This window comes from Manihot esculenta, chromosome 11, assembly GCF_001659605.2.
Source record: "Manihot esculenta cultivar AM560-2 chromosome 11, M.esculenta_v8, whole genome shotgun sequence".
In the NCBI taxonomy this organism is placed as follows: Eukaryota; Viridiplantae; Streptophyta; class Magnoliopsida; order Malpighiales; family Euphorbiaceae; genus Manihot; species Manihot esculenta.
In genome coordinates this window covers 20761610-20773078 of record NC_035171.2, presented here as the reverse complement: position 1 = coordinate 20773078, position 11469 = coordinate 20761610, and the positions used below count along the sequence as shown (strand labels likewise).

The 11469-nt window shown below is 33.3% G+C and overlaps 1 protein-coding gene across 2 annotated transcripts; it reads right to left on the bottom strand.

Moving 5' to 3' along the window:
• Nucleotides 1-3066: 3066 nt before the first annotated feature.
• Nucleotides 3067-9560, bottom strand: LOC110625823 (15-cis-phytoene desaturase, chloroplastic/chromoplastic). 2 transcript variants are annotated; one of them, XM_043961495.1, is made up of 14 exons: nt 9172-9560; nt 8983-9049; nt 8517-8623; nt 8240-8308; nt 8096-8150; nt 7714-7761; nt 7453-7610; nt 6420-6658; nt 6054-6144; nt 4340-4468; nt 4071-4224; nt 3538-3632; nt 3239-3426; nt 3067-3185 (listed from the first exon to the last, which is right to left on the bottom strand). In XM_043961495.1, exons 1-13 carry the CDS (start codon nt 9367-9369, stop codon nt 3241-3243), a joined length of 1596 nt encoding a protein of 531 aa, XP_043817430.1. In that variant the 5' UTR covers nt 9370-9560; the 3' UTR covers nt 3067-3185; nt 3239-3240. The 2 variants fall into 2 exon arrangements, with proteins under 2 accessions (XP_043817430.1, XP_021627172.1); XM_021771480.2 differs by having other exon boundaries at nt 3067-3426.
• Nucleotides 9561-11469: the final 1909 nt, after the last annotated feature.

Genomic DNA, 11469 nt, shown 5'->3' with positions numbered 1-11469 from the left:
GGCCACCGAAGGTGCCGCCGAACCTGCCTGACTTTCGGCTCTGGAGGGACTTTCGGCCGCCGAACCTGCCACCGAAAGTGCCCTGTCCAGCCATTTCTTGCATGTTGTTATGTGATTGTTTCATGATGTTTTAGGGGGTTTTTGGGGAGTATATTAGAGTTATGTTTATGTATGTTTGGTCCCTCATTGGAGTCCACCTGTGTAGGTTCGGACCCGAGGAACCGAGGACCCCAGCAGTGAGCCAGCTGCTACAGAGTTTGTCAGAGCTAGCCAGAGGTGAGTGGAATAAACCTTAAGTTTTAAATAAATGAAATATGAATTTTGAGCATGATCCATGCATCATGAATGCCATGAGATATAATAGGTTGCCTGCATTAGTATTCACGAATATGTTGCATTGCATTTATGATGTTAATGTTGATGTGGATTGGTTATTGGATGATCCTTTAGTCCTCATATGATATGATTGATGTTATGGCACGTTATGGTATGGAAGTCCAGGTTGTACCCATTCTACGTCCCTGGCACGATGTAAGAGAAAGTCCAGGTTGTACCCATTCTACGTCCCTGGCACAGTTGGTCCATATGATATGTTATGATAAGGGAAAGACCGGTTGACCCATTCTACGTCCCGGCACAGTTGGACCTATGTAGAGGACTATAGGTGACAATACCATCCGAGATGTGATTTGTTGTGATGTGTTGCATTCCATGAAAGCATAAAATTTTAATATATTGTTTTATACTATTCTGCTCACTGGGCTTTGTAGCTCACCCCTCTCCCCTAACCCCAGATGTGCAGGTACAGGGTAGATCAGAAGGTTAGCCAGAGTTTTGAAGTATGTCTTATGTATGTAATAGTTAGTTTGTGGACATGACAATTGATGAAATGTAAAAATATTCAGAATGTTATGTAATGAGGTTATTGAGGATAGAGTTGTGCTTGACCATAATGTATTGTTAATCCCTTTTGTCTATACATGATCTTATGTTATGATGTTTATGTAAACTAACTCAACACAGGCTGTTTGCCTTTAAGGCTTGATGAGATCCCACAGAGGGACTATGTTATGTATATGTTCAGGGTATGCACAGGTTGAGTTAGTTGATGACAGTATGTATGAGGAAAAGTTTTAACTTTGATGCATGTTGTTGATCATGTACGGGATTATACAGGTTTACAGGTTATATGTCAGGCTTGCTATGGGTCCCGGCGGCCTTAAGTCGACCCGAATCCTAGCGCCGGTAGTGGTCCGGATTTCCGGGGCGTTACATTGGTTTGACAGGTTTAGCAGAGCCATGATGTCCTTTGGTTACCAACAAAGTAATGTTGTTCACACTCTATTTATCAAACATCACGAGGGTAAGATCACCCTTCTTATTGTTTATGTTGATGATATAATGGTGACATGCAATGACAAAGAGGATATGGCTCAACTAAAGAGGTTGTTGGCTTAGGAATTTGAAATCAAATATCTAGGAAAACTGCAATATTTTCTAGGTATCAAGGTAGCTGGATCAGAAAAATGAATTTTCATCTCCAAAAAAAAGTACATTCTAGATCTTTTGGAAGAAACTAGTATGATAGGGTGTAAACCAGCAGAATCTCCCATTGAAAGTAATCATAAGCTGGAAGCAGGAACTAGTGAGTCCATGGATATTGGAAGATACCAGAGATTGGTAGGAAGATTGATTTATCTCTCACACACTCGACCGGATATAACCTATGTTGTTAGTTTAGTCAGCCAATTCATGCATGACCCTTGCGAGACTTATATACAGGTTGTACTTCGCATCTTAAGATACCTAAAGTTTGCGCTAAGGAAAGGGCTTCTTTACTCCAAACATGGTCACCTCCGAGTTGAAGCTTTTGTAGATGCAAATTGGGGAGGATCTCTCGATGATAGAAGACCCACCTCTGACTGCTGCACAGTTGTGGGAGCGAACCTTGTCACCTGGAGGAGCAAAAAATAAAGTGTTGTTGCTCGGTTAAGTGTTGATGCAGAATACAGAGCAATGACCCAAGGTGTGTGTGAACTCTTATGGTTACAGAAGTTATTGGAGGAGTTGAGGTTGCTTGAGAGAGACAAGATAACTTTGTGCTGTGACAATAAAGCTGTTATAAGTATAGCACAAAAACTATTTCAACATGACCGGACAAAGTACATTGAAATTGATTGACACTTCATTAAAGAAAAACTAATAGACGGTGTCTTGAACCTAGTTCATGTGATTTTTATTAGACAACTTATGAATGTGTTTACTAAAGGGCTCAACAACAAGATCTACCATAATTTGATTTATAAGTTGGGTATGTGCGACATCTTTGCACCAACTTGAGGATGAGTGTTGACTTATTTGCTGATTCTAAGGATATGATTTGATTTGATTAGAATTTTTAATTATTTCTGTAATTATTATTTGATTATTTGCTTCCTGTTTATATATAATTTTTTGTGTATAAATAGTCATATAGACAAATTATAAAAATTAAGAGTGAAATACAAGAATTTTCTAAATTTTTCCAAAATTTTTCAAAATCATACCAAATGAAAGCTATAAAATTAGATAATTGTGCATTGATTTAGTTCATCTTCCATTATCTTTTTCATTTTAATTTAAATTTAACAATTGAACATAAATTCATATTAAATGTTAAAATAATCAAAATATTTTCTCTAATTAAATTCCCTAGTATACTTTTACTATATATATTTTTTGAAAACACCATCAATATTTGAAACATTCGACTTCCTAAATTATGTAATATATTTGAGAAATACTATTAGGAAATAACATAATGGTATTGTGAAATTATTTTCTTTAACAAAATGTATAATTTTCTCCCATTTCGTGAAAAATCATTTGACTCCTCAACTTTAACTTTATCCTATTTATTCCTTCTGCTTTCAAACAGTGAAATAACTTAATTTTACAACTCACATGTGATATTCACGCACTATTATATCATAGCAATTAAATTATTCAATAACTAAAAGTTGAAGAAACAATATATATATTCTCCCACTTTATAAATATAAAGATTAAATTATTTAAAATAAAAAGTTAAAGGAATAAATATGATAAAAATAAAATTGAAGGGGTAGAATGACTTTTCATAAAAAGGTGAGTGGCAAATTATACATTTGGTATTTTTCTTTACATTTATATGAAGGTCTGTTCTTGTCAACTTCTTCCGAGGTCAAAATACTGCATAACAACTTGAAGAGGCAGTCTGTCTCACTGTAGGAAAAAATCAAATAATGGAAGTTGGTCACTGATCTCATTGAATCTTCTGTTAAGGGTCCGGAGAGCTTGGACATGAGGCTCATCTTCCACTACTGCTATTATTTTAGCAAAGCTTCCTTCTTCAAGAAAATCTACTACCTGGTTTGCAGCCTCCAGTCCAGTAACATAAGATTTCTCCTGTCAAGTGTAAACATGTTTCTAAGATTTCTCCCATGCATGCATTGAATTTGTCTTTTTATTTATAATTTTCTTTTATCAATTTTATCAATAAAGAGAAGTGAATGCTACCTGTGACCATGATCCATGCCGGGTTATAATCCAATCTCCAGCCATGAACAAGTTTGGGAAAGATGTCGAACCACGCATCATGTGTCTATATGAACCTTTGGATTTGAGAAATTACATTAACCCCTTGTTTGGAATCAAAAACTTCACAAAAATTCAATTCAATTCATTTTTATCAAATTTTATTGTTTGGAATGGAAGAATTCATTTATTTTCAACTTAAAAATTTTCATTTTCAAGAAATATGAAATTATGGATGATTTTGTAGGAATTCATTTGAATTCTTTTCTTACAAAATGAATCATGCCAAACGGGTAAAAGATGGAGAGACTGCATTTGATTATAAACAAAGCCAAAGAAATGAATTAAGTTTATTCCATTAAGAATAGTTTGATTTTACATCAGCTGAATTGCAGTGCTCAATCTCTGAAAGGCTGCAATATAGTTTCCTTAAAAACTGTCTAGAATTATTACTTTCACTTCAAAAATGCACAAACAAGCATGCTGTAACAAAGCTATTATAACATTAAAAATACCTGGGAAGAAATGTGTCAAGGATTTTGGAAATCTTGCAATCTCCTTTTTCACCACTCTAGCCTTCTCGAAGTCCTTGATGATATTGGAGAGGTGGGATATCACTTTCGTAACTACAAGTTCATCCTCAAGCGGTAACAGCTCGTTCGCATGATACTGCATAGTTGATTCAGAAGAATCAGGGTTAAATATAACCTCAGGGCAGAAGTGGTACAGTTTATTTACATGTGACAGGAAAAAAAAATGTAAGAAGAAAAGAAAGAGCACTCACGAAATCAGCCCGAATCGTTGTCACTTCGCTGTCTTTATGCTCATCATGAAGTGCATTCAGGTCGAAAAATGTCCATCCAAGTGAATCTTCAAATGTAGAACAAACATTACTAGCATGAGCAATGTTGACCTGATATATTAGGAAGCTTATGTGAAAATCAGCAAAAAATCATTAGGGAATATTCCAAAATAACCTTCAGAATTTGTTAACAAATATGACAAACATATAGTAACCTTAAAAAAACCACCGCCTCCCTGTAGCTGTAGCTTCCTGCCACAAGTAAGGGACTAAGGTTTCATTGAGTTGAGCAGAGATACAATACTTGATTAACAAGCAACTACGTAACTTTGGCAAAAATCTCACGAATCAATTAACAAACAATTTTCAACAAACCTTACTTCTAAATAATGGCTAAATTTACATTGAAACTCTGAAACAAATCTCAAAAGTAGAATGCAAACTAAAGTAGGATAGAATATTTGGCCCAGCTGAACTCCATCTAGTCTGTTCATTATATTCAAATACCACATGCTGTTGTATAAAGGTCCTTTAGGCTCAAAGAATATGAAAAATACGTAAAGTTGGGTACTACTTTTTTCTCCTCATAGCAATTAGGGTCTAGGAGATACTGAGTAATCATTTGACCAATCACAAATTTTCAAAGAACAACATTTGAGCTGATGTTCCTAGAGATATCAGTCTTTCCAGGACGTGCCTCTAATGTGTCGAACAGCGCAGGTAGACATCATGAAACTCTCTCTAAACTCCCAATCAAGAAATTACTTGACCCATCACCCATGTGAAGTAGGATGAGGGACAAAAGTTGTTATAACCAAGTATGCTGCCAAGAGTTAGTGAGGGCATAAATGTTATTTCAGTACCAAGGAAGAACATTAGACCAACTCTCAATGCAACTGATGTTCAAGGCAAGAAATACTCAAATGATGATGAACTTGGAGGTGTAAACAAATCAATTCACTCGTGAGCTACATGGAATTGACTTGAAATATTTAATTCACCTATATTTTAATTGATTTCGGTTTGAATTCTTCGGCTACAATTCTGAGTCAACAACCGTCTTGCGCAAAAACTTTCTTTATTCTCATTCGAGAAAAACTCTCTCGCGGCAAGGTTTTAGACTGAGGGCCAGCTGCTTTCTTTATCTCGCTTGCCCTTAGTCTATATTATAATACTCAAGTGGCTTGCAAGCTTATTGATATAATAATTTAATATATTTATTACATTAATTATTTGAAGTAGTTAAAATTAAAATACTGATTTGAACTTCACTCAATTTGTCCAAGTTCAGGTTCAAGTTCGAACTTAGTCAAAACCTCGCTTGAGCTTTTAATGGTTATAAGTTGGGTCGAGCTCGAATATCCCAAGTATGTTACTATGTTGAAATTGAGTTCAAATACAGGACTATATTAGAGCCCTAATTGATGTCATATCTTTATGGAGCATTGTCTGTTTAATGGTGGGACAGGACGCAGGCACTCTCAGAACATTAGTTTTTTTGTGGTATGTTGTGTGTTTGTTCTGTTCGCATTTGTAGAACTCAGACCAAAGCTAGATGCTTCCCTTCATTGAAAAGTACTTTGAGAAAAGAAATTAAAAATTGAAAGTTACAAGAGCTTAGGATTTGGATGGCTGACATATTGCGAGTTTTGTATTTCCCATCTCTGCATAAATGAAAAAAGGTTCCTGAACAAACCTTTCTGTCAAGCTGAAGTTTACAGGTGAGTGCATCAATTCCAGACAGGTTCAAGACTTTCAGAAACTCCTCCCGCGTACATAATGCTCCACTACATAGAAAATAATAGCCGGTTAAAACAGGATAGCTTATACAGTGAATACTGAGAATGCTACTTTCTTAAGAGAAATAGAATTCCATTCTCCTTAGACAGTAAACGATATCTATTCTAGCATACACCCGCTCTTCATTGTTGAACTTTTCAAAGAAAATTATGTAATAGAACGACAGAGGTGAGAGTTCAACTTGAACGCAATAGAAGAACAAGTTCTGTATCAATTAGAAAGGGGAAAAAAGTTAGAAAACTGGGCTTTCGGAAGAACACACCTATTCTTGACAAGTTCTTGAACCTCCGAGATCCCAACAGCCAAAATTACTGCATTGGCATTATAGGTCTCATTGCTGCAAACCACTCCTGAAATGCAACTTGTTTCTTCATTAAAGATGAAATCCTTAATCTTTCCATTGTCCATAAATCGACAGCCTTTAGTCCTCAGAGAATCCATCCACGGGTTGAAAATCTTTTCTCTAACCGTTCCACGACACCATACCATATCAAAATCTTTCTGCAATAATAAATAAGACATATTTAATCCATATTATTAGGTAAACTGAAAAATCAAAGTAACAACAGCCAGCAAATGTCCAGAATTTCACATCCTAATGACTATTTAAATCTATGTATCCACATTGCAAAAGGCCATGTGCATAATCAGGATGAGGGGAAGGTCATCTAACAAATATTCAAAGGTAGAAATTGATAAGCTAAGTTTATTATCAAAAAAATCACACTCAATAGAATGACCTATAAAGCAATTAGGATTGGCCTTCTGGTCCCCAGCATTCTTGCACCCATTCCTGGAATATGACCAGGATCTTTCATGCAAATATATAAATAACAGTTACGCGCTGTAATAATACTATGTTATGGAACTCAGAAAGTTCTGGGAGGACAAGATTTTCTTTTCTTGTTTCTTCATGGCCCCCCTAGAGAGAACAAAAAATACCAAATGACATTTTGTTAAATACAAGTATCTAGATGATCAATTGTTTTCATGATTGTTGCAATTGAAGAACACTCAAATGCACAACGAGAAATGCATCCACATGACCATTTGAAAAAATCCTTAAATTTAATTTCATTTGAATAATATAGAATATTAAAGTTTGGAGATTAAAGAAATAACTAACCTTTATTCATTATAATGTAGTAAAGGTGTGTACAAGTACAACTTTACAATCTATATTCTGTACGACTTCAAAATATTAATTTAATGAAAATGCTAACTTAGTTTATAGAATTAATCATGAAGTTTCTAGCTTTGTTCTTTCAAATGAACAAAAGAAAATGCTGTTGTACCTGGTGAGCAAGGGAGATAAAGTAGAGCATTCCAAGTGTTGCAGCTGCACTACATTGCTCTGGTGGGGCAAACAAACCAACTTGGAGCAGTGGACCAAAAACACTCCGATAAATTCTTTCTGAGCAGCCAAACTGTTTGAAAAGTTCCCTTGCAGTAACTATCAGTAAACCTCCAAATAAGAAACTCAAACACATCTGTCAAGTAAAGTAAGCAGTAATTTTCTAATGCTCGAAGTCCACAGTTGAAGCTGAGATCCTTACTTGCATCATATTTTCTCCAAGCCACGTCGGTGTTGTCAAAGTCAATTACTGCAAACGGAAGGTAGAGATGGATGGTCAATCAGCACAGCCATAAATTACAAAAATGGCATAAATTTATAAATTTTTCAACGTTTTTTTTTTTATTTTCAAAGAATTAGCCCCAGTCAAGTATCCTAATTGCGGCATTCTTCATTTAAATCACATGTATGCGCATTGCCCCCATTGAGAATTTTTTTTTTTCTGGACCCACAACTGGTTGTGTAGCAACAGTTCTTTTTTTTTTTTTTTGGTAGGTTGAAGAAACAATGCATAGCGACTAAGTTCTGATTAGTAAAACAGCAGCTTGCAAAAAATCAAATCCACAATCATATAGAAGATCTACCTGCAGCCATTAAAGGAAGTGATGTTAATCTATCCAACAATGAGAGCCTTGTGAACTGCACAAAACCCAGTGGAGATAAGTTTTCACATTCTAGTAGATTTTTATAATAGAGAAATAAGACATAAAATACAATTCAAGGCATACTTGAGTATAGTAGAAGGTTCCCAATGGGGTAGGCAATTGAGGCTGATCTTGGAATACTGGAAATTCAACCTGCAGAATGATATTCGGATCTTTTTAAGACATTTCACAGCCACCTGCTATGCTTAGTGACTTTTTTTACATTTCCAATTTCCAAATTTCGTTCTACTAGACATAATGTTAATCAACATCTTGAAAGCAAGTTGTTTCAGCCAAACATGTGTATGATTGTGAACCTTTTACTCACTTCTTTATACATGTTTTGAATAAATTTAGTTACCTCCAATCCCTCTGTGGAATAAAGTGCAGACCTTATTTTGTTGGTGAAGGGAGTGATGCCCAGTTCATTGACAAGGCTAAATATATTTTGGTAGGGATTCCAAAAACCTAAGGAAAATAAACATAAATTAGAAATTAGACAATCTAAAAAAACATAAGTTGCATCTGATAAAAATACTGAAGACAGTGAACAGAAGAGTCCTAATAGAAGCATTTGAATGGGTTCTCTACCTTCTTCCCTTTTTTGATATTATAGTCATAGCCCTAGAAACTAACTCAAGTACTGCAAATCTAATTCCAAAATTGGGCATTACAGAATATGAAAAGAAAATTATATGTCGACAATGATTAATTCCATTAATAACTTCATTAACAATGATTTTGCATAGGATTTGTAACAGAAAGTTCACTGGTTCTTCCTATAAGAAAATGGGGGAAGGCTGGAGAGAGAGAGAATTTCAATGTACCTTGTATGCCAATATCATCTGGATTGCCAAAACCATTGTCATCAACAAGAACAGTAACATCAAAACCCTGAAATTAAAGAATCCCAATCCAAAACCAATAAATCAAATGTCCTATACAAAATTTTAACCACCTTAATAATGATCAATAGATTATACCCAAAACACAGAGTAGAGAAAAATAAATATGACCTGATTGCAGAGGTGATGAGCAGCACCAAGACCAGCCCAACCAGACCCAACAATGACTACCTTTTTCTTGGTATGGTCTCCGTTATTGACATTAAATTGTGGGGTGTCTGCTTTGCAAGAAAACCCACTTCTTCTATTTCTTTTGTTGTATAGAGTGGAAGGAGCAAGTGTGAAGGTGAATCTGCAGCAACCCAACATCTTTCTTTTTTCCCTCCCTCTCTTTAACGGCTTTCACCAACAGCCAACTCAAGAAAGCTAATAATTGTTAAATATTATTAGCTGATTAAAGGTTACCGTTGCCACTTCTTTCTCACTAGTGTTTGCGTTCTCCAACAAGGCTGAAGCAGAAAATACAAATATGTGTACAGAGTCTTTACCACATGAATATTTGATTCATTTCCCAATTTGGTCTCTTCGTTCCCACATGTTTAGTCAGATTTTTCCTTTTTATCTTTTTCTTTGAAGAGATAGCATTCATGTTTGTTTTATTGATTACTACTTACTAGTATTTTAAACGTGCAAACTCACGTAATCTTTATTGGTTTTATATAGTTATAATTTATTCTTTTATATAATTTTTATTTTTTTTAAACAATAATATAAAATTATACACTTTTTTTTATAAATAATAAAGATACTTCATTAATAAAAAACAAACATAAGTTGGTCAATTGAAAAGTCATGAGGGACATAACTCCATTTCTAAAGAACTATCTTTTTTTCCCAAAATATGAGCAATAATATTTGCTAATCTAAGAACCAAAGTATGAGCGATTTACATGTCAATCTAACAATTATTAATTAAGTTTTATTTTAAATTAATATTATGATTTAAGTTTTATTTTAAATTAATATTATGATTTGAGTTGAATTCAATGATTGCAATATATTAAAATAAAAGGAAAGCTAGTTCACCCAATGAATGCCGCAATTAGGCCGAAAACGGACAGTTGGGCTCTCTTATAGGTGTAAGGACTTCATACTGCTATTGTTTTCTTGGAGTCACTGGAGTATTGCCCCCAATTTGTTTTTTGTGAGGTAACTCATCCATTCCCAAATTTCAGTCGTTTTGTATCTAAAATGTTTTCCTTTATTCATCCAATCCAATGTTTCATCATCTAATTGGAATATGCAAATTGAATACACGGATAAAAGAAATATTGATATAAAATTGAAACGTCTTTATTGGAGTTGATGTTTCATCTCCGCCAATTCTCATCGAGACTGGCTTCGATGTTGCATCTAGGAGATTAACCGCTATGCTCCACTACATACGGACATTTCAGTCTTCAGTCATGAGCACCAACTCCTCACTTTGCTTGGTTATGCCGAAATCATCTGGCTGCTGATGAGTTAGGTATCTAAAATGGAATTCCTAGAGCCTGTGTACCTACCCGGATAGGGTAACTTAAAAATTATACTATTTAGACTTACATTTATATTAGTAATATTTAAATTTATTTTAAATTGATTAAAAATTAATTTAAATTATTTAAATTCATTTTAAACTCCATTATTATTTTTTAATAAAATTTAAACACATTTAATTTTATATATTTTAATTAATAATTTATATAAAAATGTTTTTCATTAATAATTTTTATTTAAAAAATTTAATATTTTAAAAAATATTTAAAATTTAAATTTTTAAATAAAAATGTATAAAAAAATTTATAAATATTATTATAAAATATATTTTTATATTAAATTAATTATTTATATAAACGGGTATAAAATATATTTTTATATTAAATTAATTATTTATATAAACGGATTTGAATAGTATATACGATATATATAAAATTTAAATTCGATTTGATTCCGTAATAAATATTATTTTTTAAATTTAAATTCATCCTAAATTCAATTATAATTACTAAATTCATTCTATTATGTTGGATCGAATTGAATACCGAATTAATTTCTATTAGGTTGGATCGAATTGAATACCGAATTAATTTGAAGAGCAGTTCAAAGTTGGGTTTGGTTACTTTTATACTGATTGTATATTTAGGTCCTGAGACTATATAATTTAATATAAGGGAATCTTTGTAGTTATTTGAAGTGTAGTTCAAAGTTGGGTTTGGTTACTTTTATACTGATTGTATATAATTTAATATAAGGGAATCTTTGTAATTATTTGATTAAAAATAAAATAAATTTAATTTATTATGAAAATAAATTCAACTTTACAGAAATTATATATTTTTTTGTTAAATTTAAGTAAAGTCATTATTATTTTTGCAAGGTAATTATTTTGTAAAAAATATGATAAATTAATGAAAATTAATGTTTTAA

Coding starts and splice junctions, on each gene's coding strand:
- LOC110625823 (XM_021771480.2), bottom strand. CDS start 9,369: ATGTTGGGTTGCTGCAGATTCACCTTCACACTTGCTCCTTCCACTCTA. Junction 8,624..8,982: donor AGATGATATTGGCATACAAG/GTACATTGAAAT, acceptor TATTTTCCTTAG/GTTTTTGGAATCCCTACCAA. Junction 8,309..8,516: donor ATTCCACAGAGGGATTGGAG/GTAACTAAATTT, acceptor ATCATTCTGCAG/GTTGAATTTCCAGTATTCCA.